We start from the raw sequence: 27,892 nt of genomic DNA on the forward strand, positions 1-27,892 counted from the left end.
TCGCGCCGAGAGGGCGGCGGGTCCCGGCGCTGGGCGCGCACCGCGGGGCGCCGGCGGCTGGGTGCCTTGTGACGTCAGCCCCTGCCGCGGCGGGCCGCCTCCCGGGGGAAGTGGGTGCGGCCCAGTTCGCGCGGGGCTGGGCGGGGCCGGGCGGCCTCCCCCAGCCGCCCCGGCGTGCGAGCGGGGTGGCGTCCCAGGGGTAGCGGGGACCCCGCCCGGGACCGACGGAGCGTGACCGCCTTTTCCCTTCCAGCTGCGGGGGACGGCGCAGTAGAGCACCGCCGCCCGGCCATTTATCTAAAAGGGCGTCAGGGCCACAGGCGGAATCAACTGGAATCCTCACTTTCTCAAGCCACCGATCGCCCAGCCCGCAGCCTTACCGGGCGCGACGGGCACCCCTCCCCCTGGCAGCGCATTTCCGCCGCCAGCGACCCGACGCCCCCCGCCCCCGCCACAGGCCCAGTGCCCTTGCAGGGACAGATTGCACACCCATAGCTTAGGTCTTCAGTACTCTGCGAATAACGTGATGATATAAAGGTTGGATTGAGAAAGGAAGGAAAAAAAAAACAAAAACATTTTGGGTCAGTTCACGAGCGGCCGCAGTGATGGGGAAGGGGTCTGGGGGCTTCCTCTCCGACTTTGCGGGCAGCGTCATCTGGCTCAAGAACGCACGCTGGTCCGTGGGAGGCACAGGTGAGCGGGGAGCTTAGAAGCAGGACCCCCTGCGTGTGTTACACAGGTTTGGGCAGCCTTGATTTCGGTCGTTCAGAGTCACTCTGGTCACCACAGGTATCAGGACGGGTAAGGCGCTGTGAGGGCGTGACAGAGTCCTGAGACCTTCCTTCCGGGGCCTCACTGGTTCTTGTGCTTCCGGGTGAGTGTCGGGGTGCGCGGGGGAAGGGAAGAAAGGTAAATGTTTATGCTCCCTTTTCACTATTTGCATTTTTTAAAGGTTCTGTTCTTTAATCCCCTCTGTCACTTTTCTCTGGAATAAAATGTCCCTTCCCCATCCAGAGCATTCTACCTGTGATGAATCAGAGCATCTTACATCCTCTTGGAGTTCACTGCTGGCAACCAACCTCCTTTCACAGGATGGATGGGGCTCATTCCCAGAGCAATTAAAGCCTGTGGTTTCCAGGGAGCCTCTGGAGAATGTTCTATAGTGTTCCTCTGGGGTCATTATATACGTTTATACCTCTGTGTACACATATGTAGCAATTCAGTACATTGCAGACGTGTGCACTTTCCTGTATGTAGGGTATACCTCAAGAGGGTGTATTCCTAGTTCACTCAGAGGTTTACTGAGCACCTACTATGTGCCCAACATATTGCTCAGCTCTGTGGATATGGCTTCCACGCATAGGAAGTTCACAGTCCTAGGACAGGCCGGTGACAATCGTGATAACTGCTGTGACAGAAATAATCACTCAGGGCTAAGGGTCCTTACTTAAGTCGTGCATCCAAAATTAGGGACGGGGTGGAGGAGTCAGGTTTCAAGGGGCTTTTTGGAATAGACAGCATCTGCCCTGAATGGTAAGGAAGTAAAGTGGAGGTTGGGAAGGGGAGGCAGTCATTTCTTTCGGGAAATCAACACGAGTGAAGTTATGGACTTGCAGGTGGAGGTACGGTTCCTTATGTATATTTGCAGGAGGTCACCAAGGCCTCGACTGATCCACTAGTGGAAGGAAGTTTGGTTTTTGACCTGACGGCAACGCAGAGTCTCACGTTTCTGACTTGTTTTTGAAAAGAATCGCGACAACCCGGTAGAGGGTGGCCAGGGAGGCATGAAACTTCAATGTGGAAACAATCCCGGTATTTTTTTTCCACAAAAGAAAGACCATCTTTCCCCGGGTATTGCCCCGTCTCTTGGTCCTAGTGCAGGACCTTTTGAAAGATAAAGGATGCTTTATTGTGTCACCTGGCCTTTGCTTAGCACTGGATACAGCCCAGGGGTTGCGAATATTCGGAGATTCGTCCCTAGACTCCACAGCTGGAGGGAAGAATTGCAGGGCAGAGGAGGTGAGGAACCCGATATCCCCATTGTCCAAAACAGCATGATATGATTTCAGAAACATGTCTGCCATATCCGACACATTCCTCCTTCTCCCCGGAATTCTAATTATTGTTGTCAGGATAGGTTGAGATAGTGAAAGCTGTTGACAACCAAGGCACATAAAAGCTCAACTTCAGTTGCTACATGTGGTTTGCAGCACTTCTCTCCATTTAATGATAAAGTTCCCTACTCACCGCTCTGTGAAATCTTTTCCTTTTCTCTTAAAGTAAAATGTTCCCCAACACTGTTTTGCACAAAAAAACTGGACTGATTGCTCTAATCTGTCTTTTTCACCTCTGACCTCTAATCTACCAGCAGATAATGTCACAGGAGTAGACACTGGCCTAGACATATAAATGGGTGCTACTGTGTGTTTTTTCTTTGTCTACTTATCTTTGTGATGTGTGACTAATGTATTCAGTGCTAAGACTACATAAAAATAATGCTAATGATGCTTAAAATAAACCTTGTCCCCTCGTTTCAACAACATGTCACGTTTAAAACCCCTGTGGGTAACCTTACCGTTTAAGATTCTCTTCTGAATTTTGCATCTCTGTGTCCTGGGGACAGAGTGATTAACACTAATGAGCTAGACGACTTGAAAATAAAGATCCGAGGAAAACAAGGAAAATGGGTATGTGTCAGAGGGGAAAAAAAAAGGAGAGAGAGAGAGAGAAAAATAGTTGTAGCCATTGAATCTAAGCGACAGTTCAGAAAATAACAGCTCAGGCAAAGAAAACCAAAATATACACAGGAACTCTTAAAAGAGGCCACTCGCTTTTCTCTTCCAAAAGTAGCTAGAAAGCTTGTAATAGGAGAGAAAAACAATGAATAATTAATTCCCACTCGAGGAGGTCACATTGGCAACACCAAGCTAAGCCTTGAATGAGAGGGAAATGCCCCAATATTGGTTTCTTTTTTTCCCTAAAATGTTTCATATTAGACTCCTACAGGAGGTCCTTAAATGAAGGAGCCGTGCATCGATGTTGTATTATATTAGTCCTGCAGATAGATTTTTGTGTGCTGATAATTTTGTTAAAGCAATTCTACCCTCCTGTTCTTACCATATCCTCTAGTCTGTATTGATAATTTTGTTAAAGCAATTCTACCCTCCTATTCTTACCATATCCTCTAGTCTGTATTCCTAACTTTCCCTAATTTTTTTGCCACTGAGTCAGGAGAACCTAATAGTCTAAGCAGAGAGAAATAGGAACATCACGCAACAACAGAGGGGCTGGAAAGGAAGTGTGCCTGGTTTCCAAGGCCCAGCTCACAAAAGGAATTAGCTATTTCTGTTTTGGGTTGACTGTTGCGCTTATTAGAATTGTAATATCCAACCCAGAATAATCTGTGTTTGATAAGCATTCTGTAAGGGAGGTGCTAACCAGAAATGAACCGCAAGATGGTGGCCAACCACACCCAGTTGGGGTACTCAGTTTTACGTATTATTCCCTAATAATATACAAAAGAGCTTTGTCAAGTCTTCAGGAAGGTTAATTTAAGGAACCTGAGGTCACGCTACAAGAGTATGTCCCGAAAAGGTACCATTTATCTGCCCACAGGCACACACGTCAACACACACACACACACGTGATCAGCAAGGATGATTTCAGAACAATTGACTTCCAAGCCCTTCCCACCTGCCTAGCGGTTACACTCAACTCAGCAGACTGGTCCACCGTTCCGGTCCTGTTGGAGGAGGTCACCGAGAGGATGTGACCACCAACTGAGTCTCAAGCTGGACCCAGGCAATTGGAGGTGCCTCACTCCCTCCCCCGTCCTCGGAAGATATGTTCTGCCCACCGTTCCCACAGCCGGAGCTGTCCCAAGGATGCAGCCATGAGAGAGCAGTGTGGTGTTGAGACCGCTTGGACGGTCAATGTAACTGAACCCCGTTAAGGCCTCTGTATAAACTCTTAGGATTCTGGCGGGCTGGTGCGGAAGTCAACTGTCTCCCCCGATGGGCTGCTAAGGGGTGTGAGCTTTGGGGCCTTAGGTGGGCCTTCAGCAGGAGAGTAAAGTGGCCTGGTCTGTGTTTCAGGAAAGTATCTGGGGCAATGGATTCCATAGAGCCCGGCAGAGACACTGGAAGAGACTCTTTCCTTGTCCCTCGCTAGGAGAGGGGGGAAGGTGAGGAACAAGTTTGGGACGTCTTCGGAAAGGCCGGTTAGGCAGGTGGGCACAGGGGATCCTGGACAGGATCCAGGTGGAGGGAGTGGCCTGTACAAAAACTTGCCAGAGGGCAGGCCGGCCGGGTGAGTTCAGACGCCAGATCAGATGGACTGTGGGGCTCAGAGGATGTGATGAGACTTCCGGACAAACAGACAGAGGGAGTTTTGAGTATCAGTAGCCAAGTTCAGACACAATTCTGTGAGCGGTGGAGGATTCCTGAAATTGCTGGATTTTCTTTTTTATCGTCGTGTCTTTGTTTTTATCGAGAGAAGTGATAGACTCAAAATTCCAGTCCCCTGAGGCCCCAGCTTGATGTCCATCATCAAAGCAAAACCGCGATGTGCTCGCCTCTAAATGCAGGCCTCCAAATCAGGCCTTCCGTCTCAGGGGTGTCCTCTAAGCTAAAATTAGACTCGTGGAATGTACTGGGATCGCTGCGTTACATCCCACAGACATCCCTTCAGAGCCTGTATTTGGCTTGTCCCCTGTGACTAATTTTAGTTCATTAGAACTCAGGCACAAAACCTGGTGACTTTTTAGGCTGGGATAGTGGCCCGGGCCCTGTTGAGATCATGCAGTTAGGCTGTGTCACATGCATCCTCTTAGACCCGTGCATAAACGGGCACAGCCAGGGCTGTTCACGGGCACACTTAAGCTTTACGGGACTCCTGAGCCGTCAGAGGAGTTTGGAGATTATATTTGATACAGTTCACAGTATGGTACATTTGCTTGGAGGCCAATTTATTGTAAATTGATGGTTTCTGTCTACCCCACTGCGCTCTCCTGTCCCGCCTCTGCACTAAACCAGGCCCCCCAGAACAGCCTTGGGAGCTTCCTCTGGGTGGCTGGGACCGAAGGCCTTTCTCCTTTCTCCAGGGAGAAGATGCCTATGAACTCAGGGTCCCCACAGGCTCAGTGGCCTCAAGCTCCCCAGGTGCTGGGCCGCTGGATTTCCCAAACTCTGCCAACCGCTGGCATCCAGTGAACCTATAGACCGTGTTTTCTCCCACTGATGGGGTAGTTCTTGCTCTTGCCCTATAAGGAAGGGAGGTGACAGAGTTGGAGGGAAGAGACTCCTTCGGGAATGTCTACCCCAGTGGGTCCCTGTTCCTATGAGTTAAGCTTGTTTCTTAACCCATCCCGTGTGGGGCTGTCTGATTCCTCACAAGCCCTGTTGGGGAAGACAGGCGGGGATCACAAAGACAGCCACCACCCTGGCACAAGAAGGAGCTTTAACAACTGCCCGGGAAACCACAGTAACCCACAGTCCCCAGGGCAAGAAATACCGGAGTGAGTTTTGATTCTGGTCACTCCTTTCTCTGTGTGGAGCGACCATATGTCAGGGTCGCCCACGACAGTCCTGGCTTATGCCTATTGTCTGGCATGGTTATTCTTTTAAAATAAATTTATTTATTTATTTTGGGCTGTGTTGGGTCTTCGTTGCTGTGCGCGGGCTTTCTCTAGTTGCGATGAGCGGGGGCTACTCTTCATTGCAGTGCGCGGGCTTCTCGTTGCGGTGGCTTCTCTTGTTGCGGAGCACGGGCTCTAGGCACGTGGGCTTCAGTAGTTGTGGCTCGCCGTGCTCCGTGGCATGTGGGATCTTCCCGGACCAGGGCTCGAACCCGTGTCCCCTGCACTGGCAGGCGGATTCTTAACCTCTGCGCCACCAGGGAAGGCCCCGGCGTGGTTATTAATAGCACTTCGTTTTCTTTCTCAAAGGTGTCGGGTTTGGATGATAAATTATACAGGTTCCTCATCCATCTCTCATCTGTCACTAGCCGCTGAGAACGCTTCTTCTCAAAATAGAGCCACCTTCCCTGTCCAAGCTTCGTCACTTGCTGCCTGTCTAAATTGCAGTAGCCCCGTGCTTCCGTCTCTTCCGATCCACACCGTACACGTCTCCTCTAAAATACAGCTCTCAACATGGGACACCCACCCAAATGCTTCCAACGATGTCCGATCACCTAGAACCGCTAAATCAAAATCACAAGCCACCTTCTAAAGTCCTGGGTCATCTCTAAAAGTCGTATTTCTTTTTAGGCAGATTAGCTGCTCGCTAATCTGGACACTTGACTATCGTCAGATGAACTCTCCACCAATCAGATGAACTCTTCACCGAGTCCACGCTCCAAGCAAGCCCTCACATTCATGGCTTTGCTGACACGGTTAAACGTTTTCCCGTCTTCTCCAGCCCTAGCTTCTCTCTCTGCAACTCAGCCCGACCCTTGTCTGGAAATCCTTCCTCAAGTGCAAGGAGCATGGGTTTCAAATTCATGAAGATCTGAATTTGATTGTAGATCCTAGTGTCCAGGCACTAACCATTATGTTTTATTGATCCTAAAACACACCTTTTCCCCCCCACATTTTAACATACCTGGGAATGAAATATGCCTTAAAATCTACGACACTTTAGCATCAGTTAAATATAGTAGCTCTCTGGCTTTGTGTTCTAACACAGACTCTCCGAGTCTTGGTTTCCTCATCTTTTAAAACAGGAATAATACCTGAGTCTCAAGACTGTTGTGGAAATGACTTGAGATAACTCTAGTCGAGACCCGGGGTGGGGATATCTCTGTGGGAATCTGGATACTATGTCCAGCCATTTTGTAATCATCACCCAGTATCTCACAGGAAGATGTACCACGTGCAAAAATTGCAGTGGCGGGCTTCCCTGGTGGCGCAGTGGTTGAGAGTCCGCCTGCCGATGCAGGGGACACAGGTTCGTGCCCCGGTCCGGGAGGATCCCACATGCTGCGGAGCGGCTGGGCCAATGAGTCATGGCTGCTGAGCCTACACATCTGGAGCCTGTGCTCCGCAACGGGAGAGGCCACAACAGTGAGAGGCCCGCGCACTGCAAAAAAAAAAAAAAAGAAAATTGCAGTGGCAACAGATTCCAAAGTTTGTGTACTAATAGAAATTCACAGAATCCTCTGCAGTGTGCTGAATCAGAAAGTAGTCTCCCCCACAGGGGTGGCTCACCCACAACATTCCACTGAGAACTCTGTTCAGAGGAAATAAGGGGGACCTTTCTCCAGGGGTAATTGGTCAAGTAGCTTTTAGTTGGAAAGATGTCATTTGCTTCGAGAAAACTACAAAAGCAGCGTTGTCCTTAATTTATTCCTAAGTAGAAAATCTTCAAAAGCTGATTTTATGTTAAAAATCCCCAGGTAGGTAAGTATTGGGTCCCAGGTGGATGTTTTGATAATGCTCATTGGGTAATGTTCTTTGCCCTCCCTTGTGAGAGATCCTCCCCTCTCTGTACAAAAGTTTGCCCGCTCTGAGAAGCCTGGCAGGCAGCCACCCTGGGCTACAACTAGCTGACTGGCAAGGGAATCTCTCCTTCGGTGTCCTTTTGCTGCAACCTCAGGTGAGAAGCCCATCCTTTGCAGAAGAGCCCCAAGTACAGATCATCAAGGGTTGTGGTGTAGGATTTTAATTGGAGCTATCAGTAACTATGAAGAGCCTGAATCAATAATACCCCATGGCAATAAGCTCACTTAGGGAGCAGGTGTTGGTTTCTAACTATTTTCTACCAAAAAGAACCAAGGCTCCTTAGAGAATTGGCTGATAGTAGGTCTGAGTCAGGAAGGTGTTGCATGCTGGAAAGCAAAGATAAGTTCAAAGACAATTTAATAGTTCATATCAAAAGGACACAGAAGCCAGCTTGAAAGGGATTCCACTGACCAAATCTGGGAAACTTTAAGGATCAAAAAGAATAGGGACTTCCCTGGTGGTGCAATGGTTAAGAATCCGTCTGCCAACGCAGGGGACACAGGTTCGAGCCCTGCTCCCGGAAGATCCCACATGCCGCAGAGCAACTAAGCCCGTGCGCCACAACTACTGAGCCTGCACTCTAGAGCTCACGAGCCACAACTACTGAGCCCGCGAGCCACAACTACTGAAGCCCGTGAGCCTAGAGCCCATGCTCCGCAACAAGAGAAGCCACCTCAATGAGAAGCCCACACACTGCAACGAAGAGTAGCCCCCGCTCGCCACAAGTAGAGAAAGCCACGCACAGCGACGAAGACCCAACGCAGCCAAAAATAAAATAAATAAATTTAACAACAAAAAAAAACAGAGGAAGAGATTGAGGAGAATAAAGAAGTATAACAGCCAAGTCAATGTGTGAAAATTGATTGGATTCTGGGTCCAAAAAAATAGTTATCAAGGACATTTGGAGGGAAAATTAGGGTAATTTGAGTCCAGACTGCACAGTAGGTGATCTTGTTGAATCAATACTGCTTTTCTTAGGCATGATAATGATATGGTGGTGTGAGAGAATATCCTCCTTCTGAGTGATGCAATATGCACCATTTAGGTGTGAAATGCCAGAAGAGCAGCCATCTGCTTTCAGCAAAAAGGAAGTGTGTGTATATATATAGAGAGAGAGATATAAATAGAGAGGTAGAGGAAATGGGTGCAGCAAGATGCTGGTGAATCTATGTGAGGGGTATCTGGGTGTTCATTGGTCTGTTCTTTCAACTTTCCTGTGGGTTTGAACATTTTCAAACAGATGTTTTTTAGAAGACTGTATGAGAATAGGAAATAGAGAACGTTTATATATATATATATATATTTTTTAAACACAGATCTCTTCTAGTTCCTTTTGCCTGAGACTATGACCTTTGATAATTTCTCTTTTCCAAGAACTCTTGCTTGACTTAAAATCACTGTGACAACAGAGCATGGGAATCATAGCAACAGGAAATGAAATATTTCTGCTTTCTCTAGAGAACTGTAGCTTATCTATGTAATTCTATCTTCTTATATTGAACATCAACTATATACAAGATCCTATGAGAGGTACCACGAGTGATACAAAGATAAACAACAACATGGTTTCTGCCTTCAAAGGGCTTAAAATCGAACACATAAACAGGGACTCAACAGGTTTTGAGTGGTTATTATGAGCTGAACAAAAGACTAGGACTAGGGATCTAATTATGAATAAGACACAGTCCCTGCCATCAAAGAGCCCCTTGTCTTTTGAGAAATACAGACACATACATTAATGCCAATATAATAAAACAAGATTTATGAAAAGATCTTTATCACTGTCTAAAAATTATGCCCAAGCACCCAGGGACAGCTTCAGAACAAAGAGTAGCTCTGAGCTAGGATGTGAAGAGGAGGTCAGAATGTTTTCAAAACAGATTGGTAGACATTCCAAGAAAATGGAACAAAATATACAAAAGCATGAAGGTGTGAAGGTATCATGACATGTTTGGGGATCCACAGGTAGTTAAATATAGCTAGAATTTGGGGTATTTATTGAGGAGTAGGAGAGATGGAGCTGGGAGTCAAGCTAGTTGATCAAGAGATTTCATGTTACACTGAGGAGTTTGAGTTGCATCCTGTAGGTGATGGGGAAGCTTTGGAAGCAAGTGACGTGATCTGATTCTTATCTTAGAAAGATAACCCTGGTGGTGAAGTGGCAGGTGAATTGGGAGAAGATGAGGGAGAGAGACTGGTTAATGGACTTTTGTAATAGCACAGGTGAGAGATGCTAAGAGCCTAAACCAAGACAGGGGAGGTGGAGACAGAGAAAGGGTAGGTGCAGGAGACATGTCGTATACAGCATCAGTCGGCTCTGGTGACTGAATGAATGTTGGGAAGTGAGGGAGAGGAGATGGTCCAAGATAACCCCTGTATTAGGGTTCTCCAGTGAAACAGAACCAACAGAATGTCTGTGTGTGTGTGTGTGTGTACGGGGAAAAGGGGGAAGGGGATTTAAGGAATTGGCTCATGCAGTTGTGGACACAGGAAAGTCTGAAGCCTGCAGGGTGGTCTGGGGGGCTGGGAATTCCCACAGGAGTTGATGTTCAGTCTTGAATCTGCAGGCAGTCTGGAGACAGAATTCTGTCCTCCTTAGGGCATTTCAGGCTTTTCTCTTAAGGCCTTCAACTGATTGGATGAGGCCCACCCACATTATGGAGGGCAGTCTGCTTTGCTCAAAGTCTACTGATTTAAATGTGAATCACCCCTAAAAAAATAACTTCACAGCACCATCTAGAGGTATTTGATAAAACAACCGGGCACCAAAGCCTGGCCAAGTTGACACATAAAATTAACCATCATCCCAGCCCCTTAAAAGACTGGTTATATTTTTGTGCCATTACTAAATTACGGAATAGAGGAGAAAGGCTGGAGACAAATTTGAGGAGAAAAATAACATCAGTTTGGAAAATGTTGAATTTCAGTTGGTCATGTTGTGTGGTCAATTGGAACAGATGCACAGGGACAGATCTTTCCAATGGGTCCAATTTAGAGATCTTACTGGAAGCCATAGGACCAGATGAGGCTAGACCACGAGAGACTGTTCATTCATTCAACAACAGATGTCTTCTGGGTGCCTCTATGGGCCAGACAGACAGGGGGACCATAGTGCACCCAAGATAAAATTCCTATCCTCATAGAGCTTAAATTTTAGAAGGGTTGGCAGGCAACGAGCAAATCTTCACATAGATATATCATTTCAAATAGTGATAGGTATAATTTACTGCTGCCTAACAAACCATCCCGAAACTTGGTGGCCTCAAACAGCTTTCATTTGCTCATGATTCCATGGGTTGGCAACTGGGGAGAGACCAGCTGGAGCGGCATGTCTGAGATCCATGCTATGGTGTTGGGTTCACTTATGCTTTTGCCATCAGTTGGCAGATGCTACACAGAATTTGGCTGGGGCTGTCAGCTGATATGTCTCAGTTGTGCCCCTGTGGCCTCTCCAGCAGGCTAGTTCAGGCTCCTCACTTGGCAGTTGGGTTCCATGAGGGCAATCTCCTATTGTTCAAGCACTTATCAGGCCTCTGCTTGGGTCACCCTTTCTAATGTCCCAATGACCAAGGCAAATCAGATGGCTAAGCCCCGAATCGTCATGAGAGGGGACAACGTGAGAGCATGGAATTCATTAGGAAGTGACCATTAGCCTAACAATCTAACCTGTGCTAAGTGCAGTGAAGAAAATCAGAACAGGGTAAAAAGAGAGAAAATTAACTCAGAAGAGGGGGCTTTAACGGACAGGGTGGTCAGGAAAGTGACTTTGAGCGGAGACCTAAATGAAGTAAGACACCTAGTCATGTGAAGTTCTGGAGGCAGGGGCATGCCGGATGGAGGGAACAGCGAGTGAAAACATCCTGAAGCTAGAACCAGCTTGACGTGCTCAAGAAACAAGGAGAGCAGCGTGCATCTGAGCGATGAACAATTATTAGTTACTGCTACGAGGACAGGTTTTACTTCCTCACAGATTGTTGGCCATGTTCTGAATTACTGAGTTTGCCAAATAAGTACCATATGGATAACTTATTATTATACATAGTCATTTATTAAGTTTTAATTATATAGCTCTCCTTGAAAAAATTAACCCTTTCCTAAATATCTTGTGTATCTTCAGACATACAGTCGTATATTCTGATTTCAGTTCACTTGAAATTAGTTCAAAAAACAGGATTTCAAGGAAGAATGAATGTTAAATCACACACAACATGCACTGAGGCCAAGCTGTTCGGACCTGGCAGTGAGACCACACCTGGCACAGCAATTGGGATGATGCTTGGTTGACTTGGTTTTCACAGAGTCCAGACTTGTGCATTAAAAGGCCACATGATGGGGGCCTCACCCTGAATCCTCTAGTTCTTTAGGGATGACAGTGATTTCTGCCATTTTCCCCGAGATGCCATGTCAGTTTGACTTGCTATCCTGGTCATGGAGGGATTCATTTCAGAGAATTCTCCTTGGCCCTCTGCACTCTGGCAGTCTTCCAAGGAACCAGTGTGAAGTTGTACAACTACCAAGGATTTGGGGTCCCGGGAAATGACCACCAGCTGGGGCCACAGACACAGTGGACCCACTGTAAGTTGGATCTGGGCCAGGTCTCCATTTCTAGGCCAGACCCAATATTCCTGTACTCTATCAGAGGCCAGTGATGGTGATTAGTGTCTCTAGGTATTAATGTCTACTAAAAGACCTTGCCCAGTAGTCATCAAAATACTTGGGTAACCTTCAGAGCTCAGTTGCCCAAGAAATCCTTTGCTGAAGGATTAGGAGACCCAGGATCACATACACTTGTGGCTTGCCTCCTGCGGACACAGTCTTTTCTTCAGTCAGTGGAACTGGGTCCAAACACTGGCTCAGGTCTGGAAGTTGGGCAAGTGATTATGACTTTTTATTGGGATGGTAGCCTCTTGGCCTTCTGATCATACCTCCTTGACTTATTTTCATTGTACAGTTGAGCAATCTCTCATTGGCTACCCATCTGTCTTGCTCCTGGGGATTCAGTAACTAATCGGATTTTGAGTTAATTCCCTTGAGTGTTCTTTTTTTGGCTGGGGGAAGAGTTTTCCATATTCGGGGGGAAAGAGTCTTCGTGAATAGTTCTTGTCCAGAGGGGCAGCTGTCCACCAAAGTTTCAGTCTCCCCTTATATAAAATACAGTTGTTACTGAAAAGCGTGGAACTACATTTCCCGGCATCCCCTGCATAGACGTAACGCTACGTGGCTAGTTCTTGCTAGAGGATTATAAGCAGAAGTGATAACACGTCTAGGCCGAGTAGGTTAAGAGGTGTACGTCCTTATCCAATCAACTGCTCCTTCTGTGCCATTTGTTTCTGCCGAAGGTGACCTTGGAAGGTAAATGCGGAAGAAGGCATAGCCTGCGTCAGCCTGGACCCCGGAATAACCACAGGAGCAGAACCTCCCAACATGATGCCCATATTGGACTGTTACATAAGCAAGAAATCACCTTTAATAGTGTTAGTCCAAATGTAGGAGTTTGGGGCTTCCCTGGTGGCGCAGTGGTTGAGAGTCCGCCTGCCGATGCAGGGAACACGGGTTCGTGCCCCGGTCCGGGAGGATCCCACATGCCGCGGAGCGGCTGGGCCCGTGAGCCATGGCCGCTGAGCCTGCGCGTCCGGAGCCTGTGCTCCGCAACGGGAGAGGCCACAACAGCGAGAGGCCCGCATACCGCAAAAAAACCCAAAAAAAATGTAGGAGTTTGTTTGCTAAAGTTACCCTAACACATGCTCTCTATAAATTCTATATCAAATCTACATTAAATAAAATTGTTTCTGCCTCAGTAGATTTTTACCAGATTTGAAGGTATGTTTGTGATGGTGTGATGCAGATACAGATGACGGGACAGTATCAGATTCCCTCTGAGAGGCCCAGGGGTGTTTTACAGAGCTGGGCAGCTATCCCTCACCATAACTGGAAATGAAGTATAATAAAGTGCAATATGAATGCAATCAGCATGTACATCTTTCCTCTGTCCTCAACGTCTTAATATAAGCCGTCATTTTAAATACCTATCCCTGTATTGTGTTTGTGTCATGTACCTCCTCAGGTGCCCTGGCCTTGCCCATCACCCAGGCTCTCAGCATCGAGATGGCTGACAGCCACCCTGCAGGCCCACACTTTTCCACCCCTTGAGGCTGACGGGCTGTGTGTCTGAGGCCTTTGGATCCTCCTGACACAGATTTAGAGGCAGTGCCCCCCCTGTAGCGCATGTGTGTTAGTTTCCTACCGTTGCTAGAACAAGTTACCGCAGACTCAGTAGTTTAAAACAACACACGTTTATTTTCTTACAGTTCTGGAGGGCAGACATCTGGAATGAGGCTCACGGGGCTACATCAAGGTGTCGGCTGGGCTGCTTCCTTCTCAGGGCTCCAAGGGAGAATCCACTCCACGCCTCTCCCAGCTTCCAGAGGCTGCTGGCATTCCTTGGCTTGTGGCCTCTTGTTTGCCTCACTATGACCTCTTGCTTCCTTCTCGTCTGCTACTGCTGAATCTGATCTCCTGCCTCCTCATGACACGTGATTACATTGGACCCACGCGGATAACCCAGAATAATCTCAAAATCCTCAATTTCATCCAATCTTCCAAGTCTTTTTTGCTGTACAAGGTAACCGAACAGGTCGAGGGGTTAGGATGAGGATATCTTTGGGGCCCATTGTTCAGCCTGCCACCATGGGGGATGCGGAGTCCCACGTGGCTTTTAAAGGCATCAGATTAAAAAACAAGAAAAAAAGAAAAAGGAACTTCCCTGGTGGTCCAGTGAGTGAGACTCCACACTCCCAATGCAGGGGCCCCGGGTTCGATCCCTGGTCAGGGAACTAAATCCCGCAGGCACGCCGCAACTAAGGAGTCCGCATGCTGCAACTAAAAGGTCCCGCGTGCTGCAACTGAGACCCAGTGCAAACAAATTAAATAATAAATAAATATTAAAAAAGAAAAAGGCACCAGATGACATGGAAAGGTGAGGGAGCTGACTCCCCACATAGTGAAATTCAACAAATGGGAACCAAAAGGCAGGACCTAGCCAGGAAGAGACTTTTTTTTTTTTCCTCTCCCTGGAGGAGTGCTCTGGGGCAGGAATTCCCTGGAGAGCCTGTGCAGAGATGTCCCATGTGGCCACAGAGAGATTCCTGCTGAATGCCTGGCTGGGTCTCTTGGTGGCTCATGGGAAACTGCAGTGGGCACGGTGATACGGTCCTTTGCGTGGCTTCCCATCCTTCTCTGCCTCACTGGCTTATCCTTGCTGCCCTGGGATTGCACTTCCCAAGCATCAGCAGTTAATCTCTGCCTTGGGCTCTGTCCTCCAGGGAATCTCAGCTGGGGTGCCCCCTCCCGCACTGAAAATCAACATTTATTCATTTATTCAAGAAATAATTACTGAGCATCTACTATGTTCAGTTCTAGTTCGGTTCTAGTTAACAGAGTCACAGTAATAAATAAGAAAACATTTCTGCTCTCACGGAGCTTACGTTCTAACTGGGGAAGACAGACAATAGACAATTAAACAAGAAAATATCATGTAGTGGCCAGTGATGCAATAAAGTCTAGCCATCTTATATCTGGTGGTGAAGAAAGCCTTTTCTAGGGAGTTGACACTTAAACCGAGGCCTGAATGACAAAGGGTCATTTGTGCAGAAGCTGGGGAAGGAGAGGTGACCTTAATGGCAGGTATCAACTTGCCATCTCACATGGAAGATTCTAGGTAGCATGCTCTGGGTGAACAGCAGCAGAAATTTACTTTTAAAAAATTCATGGTTCTACCAAGCAACAGAAGGCCAGATGGTTTAAAAGACAAAATAAACATTTCAGCAGAGGCTTCCTACTAACCAATAAATGGGACTTCCTTTGTCGTCAAAGGATGTATTTTGTTTCATTTTAGTAATTAGATTTTTCTTTACACTAAGCATCATTGAAGAGGAAGGGCCATGGAATTAAAAGTGCTGACTCTACCTTCCTCACCTGTATAATAAATTGAGTTATAAACCCGTTTCCTCCTATCTCCAACATATTTTTGTTTGTAGGATTAGCTGACGTTTGGTGCCGCAGGCATCTTTCTCCCCAAGCTTCTCCACACATTGTCTCTCCAGCACGGTGACTGTCGGGGCTCCAAAAACACATGTTCCGAGAGCGTCAAACAACAGCTGTTGTGTCCATTTTCATGACTTGGCTTTGGAGGTTGAACGCTGTCCCTTCTGTCACATTCTATTTGTTAGAAAGAGAGGAGAATCAGACTCCACCTTCTCATGGGAGGGTTACCAGAGAATTTGTGGATGCGTTTAAAGCCACCATGATTGGTCCTCTGGCCCCAACTGTCGACATTTCTCCTTCATGCATTTCTGAAATCCAGCTGAACATATGTTGCCAGTTCCACGATTAGGACTCAGTTCCACTGACTAGGAATCATTCTCCATGGGTTCTTGGGTATACCCTCCGAGTCATCCTTCTTTTTCCATGCCATGGATTAGTGACTATTATGTGCCTCCCATTTCCCTCTTTTTTTTTTTTTTTTGGCGGTACGCGGGCCTCTCACTGTTGTGGCCTCTCCCGTTGCGGAGCACAGGCTCCGGACGCGCAGGCTCAGCGGCCATGGCTCACGGGCCCAGCCGCTTCGCGGCATGTGGGATCTTCCCGGACCGGGGCACGAACCCGTGTCCCCTGCATCGGCAGGCGGACTCTCAACCACTGTGCCACCAGGGAAGCCCCATTTCCCTCTTTTTAAAATTAGTGTCCATAGCTGTTATTGTATGCCAGTCCCATCATCGTATGTAAAGAACAGAAGACTTGTCTCTTTAGTGCACAGATCTTCCAGGAAGCAAGAATTTAATCAACGAGCTGTACGTGGGACCACACCCACGGAGCCTCATTCACACCAGAGCTTGATTCCGATGACAAGGTCCTGGGCCTCCAGCCTGAACCTGATGCCTCGGTAGATAAGACTGACGAGTCTTGAGAGGGAGGGAGTGGGTTTTTGCATGAAGGGTGATTTAAAGCCAGCGGCTGGGAAATGTGTTCTGTAGTTCAGCATCCGACGGTAAAAGGAGAGAATGGACAGGTGACTGGGGAACGGTTAGCTGTCTCTGCAGCAGGGAGCTTTGTGGAGGAATTAAAATCTAGGTTGTCACCGATGAAGAAAATATGAGCGGGAGAAAGGTCATCTCAGGCAAGAGAAAAATAGAAGACATTTGGAAAAGGGAGTAGTATGGGCATGTGTCTGTTTACATTGACAGTGCATGTCTAATTAGAGGAAGCCGGTAGTGGGATGGTGGTAAACGAGGCCACAGAGGATGCGTGTGGCCCTGTAAAGAAACAGAGAGGAAGTATTTGGATTTTAACATAGCTTTGTGATAAGAGCGAGATTTCAGCGTCAGACGAACCCGGGTGTGAATCCTCTGTCCACTGTAGTTTTGTGATTTTTCAGTCAGTGTGGCAGATTATAAAAGGAGCCACAGTTCTCCAACCTCTGGTTGAGTGACTCTGCAAAGCTTCCATTAACCATGGAGTGTGTTTCCCCATCTCTTGGTTCTGGTCTGGCACTGGGTCTTGCTTTAGCCAATAGAATGTGGCAGAATTAACCATGTGCCTGTTTTAAACCTAAGCCTCACGAGACTTTGCCTGTCCCTCCTAGCTTTCTTGAGACCTTGCCAAAGGCCATGTGAATCCGCCAATGCCAGCTAAGCGGGGGGATGGGAGATCCCACGGAGCAGAGCTCAGCCATCCCATCTGAGGCCCCAGACACAGGAGGAAGCCAAGGTAAGATCAACGAAGGTGATCTTTGTGCAGCTGGCCTGCAGAGTCATGAGTGAGCCCAGCAGGGAACTGCCCAGCTGAGCCCAGCTCAAACTGCGCACCTATAGAATCATGCCCTCAATAAAGGACTGTGGTTTCAGCCACTGGATTTTGGAGTGACTTGTTAACACAGCCAAGCTGTTACAGCTAGTTAAATAAATTACTTTCTAAATCCCAATATCCTCAACGTACAATAGGTTTGCCAACACCTACATCGTGGTCACTGGGAGGACACAATAAGATGATGGTCGTGGTGTACCAGGCACCGTAACACGTGCTGAGCAAATGGTAACAAATGCCGGTCACATCAGAGAGATGGTCGAGGGAAAAACACAGTGAAAGGAGAGCATGAGAAGGAATTACTTAGAAATCCACACTTTGCTCCCTTCTGCCTCATGGAGTTTCTTCATTCGTTGTTCCATGGGCATGAGTTCGGACTACACATCACGAACATGCATTTTTCGGCTCGATATTCACCTTTGAAAACCCTCCTCCTAGCATTCTTGTTTTCTGGACCTTTCAACACATATGCAATGGTCCATATACTCTTGCTCTGATACAAATCGACTTCCTATTTCATATATTTATATATTTTATCTCCAACTGGGCTCTAAGCAACTTAAGACAGTTCTTGGGTTTCCTTTGCAAACCCCACTGAGAGAGTGTTTGGCTTTTTTATTCAAAGAGCAAGAATTTAGTAAATACTTAGTAAATTAAAGTTAATTAAATTATGTTCTGGTTGGTGTTGATCCTTGGGGTTTTCTTATCTCTAATCAAGAGGCCTATTAAATTTCCTCAGTGTCAAGTCACTAAGTAAACTTACAAAGAACAATTCCGCCAAGAGATCAGAGTTATAGGAATTATTCATTTTCTTTCCTGGCGTGTCAGGAGGGGACGGTGAGAACTAGCAATTGGTTCCCACCGAGCAAACGTCTGGATGCCTCAGAGGCAGTAGACCCTGTTTATGTCGCAAACTGCTAATCAACTCGATCCTGTTATTACTTGAAAGAGAAAATAAAAGTTCTTGGGAAAACTAAATATAGGCAACGAATACATCCTCTGAAAACATATTTACTTTTTCCACGTAATCTTCCCTCACTCAAAATGCTTCAGGCTTTCTAAGCGCCTTCTTTTTTACTTCCTTCAGAGGTTTTCCTCTGAATAAGATGTTGATTTTTACTGAAACGTTATTATTGATGTGTCCTTTCCATGGGGCGCAGGACTCAGCTTCTGCCAGCTTTGGAGAGCCGACCGTGCATGTCGTTTCAACTCTGCGTTCAGTGACGTCACCTTGGAGCTTGAAGTCAGCCATGGTGGGAATATTGCCACCATGAGAATCAGCAAACATTACCAAGTGGGACTGTTTTCCCCTGGGGAGCCCGTAAATGAACTGCTGCCAGGGCTCCGGGTGCCTGGGAATTACAGCTCCTGTCATCCTGAGTACAGACACTGGGTCTCAGCAGGAAATGTCAGGGTCACCTTCCCACTGCTGAGCAGCAGATGCTCTAAGTTGGGGGACTGACAAAAGGGGGGCAAAATGAAAGCAGGGCCGAGATATGTGCTGCCAGATAAGAGCCAGCTTATGGGCTGAAACATGGGTGAGGTAGAGCGTGCATGAGACAAGGCCGGAGACAAGTGGGATGGAAAACACAGGGCACGTAGTAGAGATGCATCTTTTGGTTAGAAGGTTACAGGAGAGTTTTAAGTAGAAGAGGGATATTTTGGATTTATGTTTGATAAAGACACCTCTGGGCGTCTGGTCTGTGGAGAACAGCCTACACAGGTCAGGGAGGGAGGTGAAGGGTACCAAGGGTGGAAGCCTAGAGGCCAGTGAAGATGCCATCTGGGGCTGGGGCAGAGGGGGCCGTGGCATGGCTTCTGACCTTTGCCCTGACACCTCCACCCCCGTGCTCATGCTCCAGGAATCCTTAGCCCCTGCCGTAGGGCAAGACCAGATGAAGATGCCCCACCTCTTCCCCTCGGGTTCCCCCACCCCCCATCCCAGCCACATCCACCCCCCTGCTTTGGGCCCCTGAAACGCTACTTCCTGAAATTCGCCCGCCCCCTGCTGTGTGACCTCGGGTGGGCATTTAGCCTTTTCACCTGAATTTGTCTGATCTCCAGAACTTCTCGAGAGCTGAGGCTGGGACTCGTTCACTATGTCTGGCTAAGCTCAGCCCGTGACGCTCCCGGTGGGCACCGTGCTGGCTTTCTTGGAGTGTGTGTGGGGAAGACAGTTTCTGTCCTGGAGAAGCTCTAGTCAAAATCTGGGTACTGATCAAGTAGAAACGAGGGGTGATGCTAAGCCAATCTATGATGAGAAATGCAGGGAGGGAAACCAGGGAGGTCATTCAATATAGTTGACAAGAAGCACAAAGCAACCGTCTCCGACCTGCAGACTATATTCCTTGCCTAACATGTGGAATCAAAATTCTAGAGCCAACGATTGGTTATAAAGGAGATGGTATACTTGTAGAATCATCTAAAACAGGGGTCTACAAACTCTACAAAGGCCCAGAGAGTAAGTACGTTCAGCTTTGCAGGAGGTCCTGTCACAAACGGTCAACTCTGCTGCTGTAGGGAAATCACACCTCTAGACACCACACAAATCAACAGGTAGAGATCTGTTCCAATAAAACTTTATTTAAAAAGCTGGTTGGGGGGCTTCCCTGGTGGCGCAGTGGTTGAGGGTCCGCCTGCGATGCAGGGGGACACGAGTTCGTGCCCCGGTCCGGGAAGATCCCACATGCCACGGAGCGGCTGGGCCCGTGAGCCATGGCTGCTGAGCCTGCACGTCCGGAGCCTGTGCTCCGCAACGGGAGAGGCCACAGCAGTGAGAGGCCCGCGTACGGCATTAAAAAAAAAAAAAAAAGCTGGTTGGCCTTTGGGCTGTAGTTTCCTGACCCCTGACCTAAAAGATCAAAATTATATACTCCGAAAATCGCAATGCCAAATCTGGAATCCAGGTCCAATATTTCCCCTCATGTCAATGATGCTTCTTTGGTCAATTGTACAAAACAGGCATAAAGGTGCTGGTTAAATTTAGTTTTACGTGTGCTTGTTTTGGTCCCTATTAGATAGTAAGCTTTGGTGGGTGAGGATTTTCATGCTCTCTAAAGCACGTACTTTTATACCCAGTAGACATAAACGTACTTCTAGAATATATCAAAGATCCCAATGGATGAGATAGATTAAATACAGAATTTTACTATAAGTGTGTATGTGATCTCAACTTAAGGTGCTGAGTAAAAAGTCTTATAAATAAGAGTTTGCTTTCTTACATTTCTGAACTATTTTAAGAGAGGAATCAAGGGGCCTCTTTTCTTTCCTCTCTCCAAAGCTGTCTAGGACACTAAAAGGATTAGGCGCCTCTAGAGGTATCATGTGGAATCACATCTAAAATATTCTGGGGAAAAAAGCAAGGTGCAAAAGAATTTATGCTTTTATGTATTTTTTAAAAGGGAAGGGGATGGGAATATTTACGTGAGTGTATGCTCGAAACATTTCTGGAACGATATTCCAGAAAATGGTAAAAATAGCTGTTTCTGGGGAAGGAAAATGGGTAAACCGGGGATCATGGCTGGGAGGAAAAGTCACTTTACTCCCACTGTTTGAATTAAAAAAAAACCTCACCTATGTGTATCCTCTTTCAAAAGAATTAAAAATGAAGACAAATGAAAAAACAACTAGGTTTCTAAGTCTGCAGCGATGCCATCTTTCATATTGATGCCTTTCTCTGCAATAAGCGGACTCAAAATTACTCCACGGGCCCGTTCAAACCTATTAACCTCACCCACAAACGAGTACGTGTCAATCTGGTGAAATCAGAATCAACTCTGTGGATGGAAGAAAAGTCAGTGTTCGTTTCTTAGTTGTGGTATTTTCTGCGGTTGTATAAGATGTTACCACTGGGGACACAGCCGGTGAAGGGTGTACAGGCCTCTCTTTACCTTCATGGCAACTTCCTGTGAATCTATAATTGTTTCTAAATAAAATGTTACAATGAAGCTGTTGACGAGGAAAGGCCTTTGTGTAAAGAGACCTGGGTCCTAGCTCTGGTGTTGCTGCAACGCCTTAGTGGAGTCGCTTTGCTTTTCTCTGCCTAATTCCTCATCTGTAATTGGGGGTGCGGGGCAGCCTTGCGGGGTGTGAGAAGTTACAGAGGGAATCCTGAGTGGTGGGCAGTGGGAAAGGCACTTCTGCCAGCCGCTCGCAGGGCCTGAAATGAAAACAAGGACAAGAAAATATCCGAGTCTTAGCTCACCTTCCCTCTCGTCACCTCGAGGCCACAGGCGCCGGGGCAGCCCCTGGCTTCAGGTCGTCTCCCAATCCCTGTGGAGTGGGAAGAGGGGTCTCCCGGACACACAGCGCTTAGAGAGGGACAGAGGGGACGGCTCATGTGCTGTGTCCGGCCGAGGAGCCCGTGCAGGTGAGACCCACGTCCCCGGCTAGTTCTTTGGGTAAATGGGTCGCTAAATAAGCTCCCCCTGTATCGTGCTCACAGCGATCAGCGCTGCCAGTGGATGCAGGAGCATGCTTTCGCCATCAGGAATCCTGGGGCTCAGCTACAGGGGGCGCTCCGACACCCACGATTCAAGTCCTCAGATTGCTGTGATTTCCTCGAACCTGGTCTTTCACCTCCTCAGCTTTCTTGGAGTCACGCTCTGTGTCTAAAAAAGCAGCTGAGACATCTATATGTGTTTGCTTTTAGACCTGGTGATCAAGTGCATGGAACCCACAGCTTCAACCCTTTGAAGCCCAAAGCATTAAAACCAAAACCCAGCAAAAACCAAGTCCATATGGTATTCAGAGCTGCCCCATAAAGAAATTACACTGCACGTTAACTAATGTCTTTTATTGTCAGACTTTCTTGAGCCATCAATGATTCCGCATGGCTGTCCATAGGGGTAAGGCAACTTTCCTTTTTCTTTGTGGGTAGACTTAGTTGGCCTAAGTCTTCACAACTTCTCTGTATAAAAATAGAAGTCCAAGACCAGAGTATTTTTCTTCTGGTCATAAATGCTGACTTATTTACAGGGGCCTTGTTCAGACCACCATTATACACGTGGGATAAAATAGGTGTGTATTTTATTAAAACCTCAGCATTGAACGTCAGGGTCCTTTAAAGATCCACTCATGTGTTATGCTTTCAAGGAAGGTAGCATCTTTCCCCCATATTCCAACATGGTTATGTTGCAACCTACCCAGAGTGATACGAGCTAACCTTCCAAGAAACATTTTTTAACTTAAATCTCATAGAAACTAAGGACTCCAAAATGCCTTCATACGGTTCTAAAAACAGCCTTAGAGCCAGCTGTTTAAGAGTGGTTTATAAATACAGTTATCTGTAGGCTGCATATCTGTTTGTAACACAGCAGACACAGATTGCAGATTTTGCTACACGTGAAACAAAACTGGAGTCAAAATGTGGCTTTCGGAATACAGCAAAGACAGGAAACTCCAGGATTCCGGGTTGTTAATAAAACCACCTTGTAAAGTAACAGCTGACGACTCTCACTCTGAACTATTAAAATATACAGACGTTACGCCATTGCACATCCTCTTTCCCTTTGCTTTCAATGCTCATGAACAATGATGAAAGTGATGGGTTTATGGACACATGCGTGCACGGGCAGGCGCATGCACTTAAAAGATGAAACAGAAAAAGTTAATATACGTCCAATGAGGAAGGCTGCCAGCAGCGCTCCAACTAAAATAGACCGTCGTCCTCTTGCTCTCCCTCTGTCCCCCCTCCCCACTCCCTCACCTTCCCTCCCGGGGGAAATCAGGCTGGGAGGTTAGTGCAGAATAGATGGATCAATGCCCCCCCTCCACCCCCCTCAAGCTTAGCAAGTTTCCCCTAAAAGGGAGGGAAAGCATTTCTCTTCAGTAGCACAGTTCAGGTGGATTAGTGTCGGTTCCACAAGTTAAGGCACTTCTGGCTGCTTTGGTGGCAGCGTGGGTTTCATTTCCTCTCTTTTTAAGGCATGTGTCGTCTAAAAGAAGTAAAGCTTTGGAAACTGGGTCGACAGCTTGAGACACTGATCACTGGAGTGGACAGGATGAAAGGTCCCCCGAGACACCGCCCTCCGACGAGGGGCTTCTGGAAAGCCTGGGCAGCCTCGCCTTGGGCTGCAGGTGCAGGAGCCGGCTGGGGCTGAGGGGGCAGCACGTGGAGATGCTCAATTCACATGGACTCACGGCCACCTTCACCTGGAGCTGCCCTGGCTGCTCACGGAGCGCGAGGTGCTGTAGCGCTTCTTCACGATCATGCTGATGTAGGCTTTCATGAGCTTGGCCACGTCTACCACCTGCCGGGGGAGCAGAATCGGCCCACGGTCACAAGTTTCTGAGGGGCCAGGGGACCCAGGCTAATAACCAGACATCCTCTGCCCAGCGCGGGCAGGCGGGGGCCCGTCCTCCCAGCAAAAGCCACCAGCCTGCCGTGCGAATCCACGGCGCAGGCTGTGTAGGAAGCCAAGAGTTAGAGCTGCTTTTCCCTATTCCTCGTTGGGTAGAAGGGGGACTCGTGGCCTTTCCACGTATGACGTGTGCCACCTGGTGGTTGCCTGATGTAAAACTGTCAGATTTTGCAAGACAAAAAGCCCCCCACCAGATGACACTACAGTGTGTGGGTAGGGTCAGGGCTCGGGTCACTGTCCCCACTGAAGATAGAGCCCACAATCACAGCTTTTAAAGATTGCATCCTATCGTGCTGGTCAAAACCTCGTGATGCAGCTGGAGACACAGAGCTGAGGCCCGAGGAGCTGGCAGAGCCTCGTGTGCCCGTTCTGTTCCCTGCCAGTTCTGAGAGTCCAGCAGTAGCTATTTCATGGTGCGTTCACTGCCTCCCCTTCTGGCCCGTCCCTCCTGATGGCTGGCCTGCGTCCCTGTGAAGGCATCCTAACTGGCTCCCATTTCCCTGATCTCTCTTCCCTTCCAATCCCACCCCACACTGTTTGTAAAAGCACTGTTGTTACACATCACACACCAAGAGCCCACGGCAGTTCCGCGCTGTTTACTGGAGTTGTGCAAACCCGGCAGCCTGGCGCCTGGGGCCCTCCAGTCAAAGCCCCACCTCTTTCCACCCTCCTGCACAGCGCCTCCTCTCCATCACTGTACACCAACAGCCAAACGGGCAGCGTGTGATTCCTGCCCACTTCCCACCTTTGCTTGCTAGCAGCTCCCTATGTGGAGACCTCAACAGGCTTCTTGTAGTATCGTTATTATTATCACTACATTTTTACGCTTTGGAGCGGGATGGCACACATATATAGAGGTGTTTTCTGTCAGCTAGAATTAGCTCTGTCCAGGACGCTCTGCCGTTCGCTCCCTCCGGCTCCGTGGACACTGGCAGACCCACGTCTCACAGCTGCGATCCACTGCCACCTCGTCTAGTAAGCTCCACAAGGCTTTATTGCCAAGCTATATACATATATTTTGGACCTCTACATCACTTCCCTTTCTCTTCTTTTCCTACAAGGGTACAAGGGAACCAGATTTCTCTGTTGCAGAGGTACACAGAACAAATGTGGGGCTGTGAGATTCTGGCCTGTGAGAAACCTGCAGCTGGGGAAGGCGCACCATGCTGTATCTTCCTATGTCTTAAAAGCGAAATATCCAAATAAAATTACTTGGTCAAAGGCGTCAGGAAACGGGGTGCTGTTTTCCTCTTTTGTCAAGGCCACGGATGAAAGATTTGCCTCTTACCTCACTGGTTTCAAAGAGCAGCTCCCTCTCATCGACGACGATCTTGTACGTGTTGGCCAGGGGGGCCCCGAAGGAGAGAATGTGCTCGTACTGGAAGACTTCCAACGGTCTCCCCTCCCCGCGCTTGTAGACAGACACGGCGTCTGCGCTGACGCCCAGCCAGAGGTCCTGGGGAAAGCCGCCTTCCTTGCACTGCGGGGCAAGAGTTAGTGCAAGAGATCATAAAAGTTAGAAACAGAACATAGAAACCACAAGAGAGGCTTTGAGTCCAGCACTCTGCAAAGAATGCTGAGTGCATTCAGCGTGTCCTTATGCTGGGGGCGTTGAAACACAAGATATGAGAAATGGTGGCTCTTTGGCGGCCTTGATGGATTTCTGACCAGCTGATCAATCCTGTGCATTTGAGGAATCCTACTTGGTAAATCCAACATCTTGCTTGGACTCTCCACCTCTCAACATCATCACTCTCCTGGCCATCTGGATTAGCTACGCGGAGGTGGCCGTAGCCGTGGAACTTGACGGCGTTTCCCCAGCGAATCAAGCAGCCCGAGCCAGGGCTACTCTCTTCTATCTCTAGTTCTGCCTCCCCTTCCTGTTTTGGATGATTATTCTTCAAATACAAAATCTAGGATCACAGAGGGAAATTCTCCCAATCTGTGCTGAGCAGTTTGGGCTCCTCTTGAAAAACACGTCTCGTGACAAGGAGTCGCAATGACCTTAAGTGTGTATGGTGGTCGATCTCATTGGTTTAACAACAGACCTTCCTGCATGGATCAGTGGAGGAAAATAAGAGCCGGGCTGGCTGTAGGGGATGACAACACAGGGCCATGGGAATCAGGAGGGGTACACACTGGTGACACAAAAGAGGAGGTACTTGTACAAAGCATCTGATTTATACTTAAAAACAAAGGTAATTGAATCAATCAACCAACCAACCAACCCAAAGATAGCATCCAATGAAAAGTCATGAAAGGATCTTGGAATATATGATCAACATTTAGATTTTTACAGAGCTTCATTTAAAAGTCATCAGATAACATGCTGAATGATTATGATCATAAGAAAAACAGACCAAGGGCTGGTTTATCTAGACCAAGCACTGGCAACCTTATCTGTTAGAGGACAGATAGTGAATATTTTAGGCTTTGTGGTCTCTGTCATACGTACTCAACTCTGCCATTTCAGTGTAAAAGCAGCCAGAGAAAAATATGTAAAGGAATGAGCCCTGCTGTGTGGCAATAAAACTTTTTTTTACAAGAAAGGAGGCAGGCAGGATTTGGCCCACGGGCTGCAGTTTGCCAAGCCTTGATCTCAATCATTAGTAAGATTTTCTTTCCATAAATGGTCTACTTAAAAAAAAAAAAAAAAAGGTCTGTGTCTTTATTCCTGTCTTACCCCTAGGTTCTTCATGACCTTTTTTCTTCTTCTTACATTCCATATATATGTGTTAGCATATGGTATTTGTTTTTCTCTTTCTGACTTACTTCACTCTAGAGCATGGACTTGAGGATATGGGGAGGGGGAAGGGTAAGCTGTGACAAAGCGAGAGAGTGGCGTGGACATATATACACTACCAAACGTAAGGCAGATAGCTACTGGGAAGCAGCCGCACAGCACAGGGAGATCAGCTCGGTGCTTTGTGACCACCTAGAGGGGTGGGATAGGGAGGGTGGGAGGGAGGGAGACGCAAGAGGGAGGAGATATGGGAACATACGTATATGTATAACTGATTCACTTTGTTATAAAGCAGAAACTAACACACCATTGTAAAGCAATTATACTCCAATAGAGATGTTTAAAAATAAAAGGATATGAATCAGTACTGGGTTGATTGAGTTTAGCCAAATTCGAATTGTGAAATAGAAATTCTTCCCTTCAAACAGTCATGGGAAAAAGATAAAAATGTAAAATCCAAGGATATCCAAAATTTCTAATTTTATGGACACAGTTCTAAAAAAAAATTTTTTAAACTTTAATGCAGACTTTTACCAGCACTTTTTCGTTGGGGCTATAGCTTGGATAAGAAAGAGTCAGAAATTATTTAAGAATAGATGACACCTTAATTTTCCACTCACTTCTAACATTAGGAGAGCATTTACTGTAAAGGAGGAAGAAAACTTTGGGTGGGTGGTGGGTATGAAGGGTAAAGTTTGGGGGCTCTAAAAAGAGAGGGTGAGAGAACCAAGTGTTCCACCAGGTCCTCCCTTCCCCAGGAACCTGACCGTGGTGGTCGCACAGACCCCGGTGCAACCGGGTCCGAGAAGCAGCAGGCAGCTCTTACCTCCACATCAAAGAGCGTCGACCCGTATCCAGGCCACTCCTTGATCAAGGCCATGTACTTGGCCATGGCCTGCTCCTGGCTCATCCCCTGAAACTTCTTCCACTTGCCGACGATGCTGGCCCGCGCGGACGAGACCTCCTCCTTGACCCACATGTCCAGCATCTGCCCCTCCTCTGCCCTCTGCCGCACCGCCGCCCCCGTCCGGAAGCTCCGGCGCAGCGTCCCCTCCAAGAAGCTCGTGCGGCGCTTCTCCAGCCGCTCACACGGTGTGAAGCTCTTGGTGGACTGGCTGATGCGGGCCTTGAGTCTCTGCAGCGAGTAGACCTCCTCCAGGGGCGGCACTGGGGCGTGGGCCGTGTAATCCCCCTGCAGGTACTGCAGCCGCAGGGCAGCCAGGACCTGCAGGTTCTCCTCGGGGGCCGGGTAGTGGCCGTGGACGACGGCTTCGTGGGCCTGCAACAAGGCGGTCAGCGGCGCTATGGGCCAGGCATGGCTGTGCGACACCACGCCCGCCTGGCTTGCTCCCTTGTTCCACCAAAGGCCACCTTCCTTAAAATTGTACCCTAACCCTCCCGTGGCACCTTAAGGTTCTCCCTCGCATG

General features: G+C 47.9%; 1 protein-coding gene and 1 long non-coding RNA gene across 5 annotated transcripts in view; one reads left to right on the plus strand and one right to left on the minus strand.

Moving 5' to 3' along the window:
- Positions 1-150: 150 nt before the first annotated feature.
- LOC137221157 (uncharacterized) lies at positions 151-21,289 on the plus strand. The gene is made up of 4 exons (XR_010941906.1): positions 151-693; positions 13,807-14,120; positions 17,139-17,263; positions 18,520-21,289. It is a non-coding gene; the product is annotated as an uncharacterized lncRNA (long non-coding RNA).
- Positions 21,290-22,139: 850 nt separating this feature from the next.
- MYO10 (myosin X) overlaps positions 22,140-27,892 on the minus strand; it is a 217,693-nt gene continuing 211,940 nt past the window's right edge. For all 4 annotated transcript variants that reach the window (XM_067730417.1, XM_067730416.1, XM_067730419.1 and 1 more), the window contains 3 exons: positions 27,291-27,743; positions 25,010-25,201; positions 22,140-23,610 (listed from right to left, as the gene is read on the minus strand). In XM_067730417.1, the coding sequence (XP_067586518.1) occupies positions 23,509-23,610; positions 25,010-25,201; positions 27,291-27,743 (747 nt within the window). In that variant the 3' untranslated portion in view covers positions 22,140-23,508. The remainder of the gene's footprint in view (positions 23,611-25,009; positions 25,202-27,290; positions 27,744-27,892) is intronic.

The sequence above is a fragment of the Pseudorca crassidens genome, chromosome 3, assembly GCF_039906515.1.
Source record: "Pseudorca crassidens isolate mPseCra1 chromosome 3, mPseCra1.hap1, whole genome shotgun sequence".
Lineage (NCBI taxonomy): Eukaryota > Metazoa > Chordata > Mammalia > Artiodactyla > Delphinidae > Pseudorca > Pseudorca crassidens.